Source organism: Pteropus alecto, unplaced genomic scaffold (genome assembly GCF_000325575.1).
Source record: "Pteropus alecto unplaced genomic scaffold, ASM32557v1 scaffold45, whole genome shotgun sequence".
Classification (NCBI taxonomy): domain Eukaryota; kingdom Metazoa; phylum Chordata; class Mammalia; order Chiroptera; family Pteropodidae; genus Pteropus; species Pteropus alecto.
Genome location: NW_006442491.1, coordinates 37,293,622 through 37,294,343, shown reverse-complemented (window position 1 = coordinate 37,294,343; position 722 = coordinate 37,293,622). Strand labels below are relative to the sequence as shown.

General features: G+C 62.6%; 1 protein-coding gene across 1 annotated transcript in view; it reads left to right on the top strand.

The window, feature by feature from the left end:
- The window catches only part of ANKRD60 (ankyrin repeat domain 60), an 11,954-nt gene extending 11,453 nt beyond the window's left edge, over nt 1–501 (top strand). The window contains exon 7 of the mRNA XM_015596911.1: nt 344–501. Coding sequence (XP_015452397.1) covers nt 344–501 — 158 coding nt within the window. The remainder of the gene's footprint in view (nt 1–343) is intronic.
- The last annotated feature ends 221 nt before the right edge of the window (nt 502–722 follow it).

Sequence of the window (722 nt, the reverse complement as noted above, 5' to 3'; positions counted from 1 at the left end):
GGGAGGAGGGGCGTCGTGGGGGGCGATGCGGAGTGATGGGGGGAGGCGGGTGAGAGAGAGCAGTAAAGACCTAGAACACGGCCCCCAGGGCAGTGGGTGTTGGCAGCAGGGCTGGAGGAGAGCGATGTGGGCGCAGATGTCTGACGGCCACGGAGGAGCAGCCGGGGGCCAGGCAGCTCTGGGTGCTGGGGGTGCAACGCCCCCTCCCTGACGCTCACTGCTCGTCCTCCCAAGGGCCCCGCTCACCGCCTCGGCCCTCAGCGCTCCTCTTCTTGAATGTCTTTGGAAGGTGCAGCTCGTGACCAGGAGGTGGCCTCCCTCAGCCAGTCCCCTTATTTTACAGGGGCCAACTGTCTCAGCAGAACCCCCATGGGAAGGACACCCCTGCACGTGGCTGCGGCCATGGGCCGGCTGGACTGTATAAACCTGCTGCTCAGACACGGGGCCGCCATCAGCGCCAAGGATGCCATGGGGATGACCCCCATGGCCATTTTTTTTTAGCACAGTGAGCGGCGGCTGTTCCTCTTCTACTGGATATTGAAGTCTGGGAGGAAGGGCACGATGGACCTGAGCATGAGCAAGACTTCTCGGATGGTCAAGTTCGGGTCTGGCTCCAAGAAGACCAGAACTTAGCTCGTCCGGGCCGACCTGGGTAACTTCTCATGGGTTCGGATCCACACGGGCCCCCGGTCAGCAGGGAGGCAGCCAAACATGGAGATTAA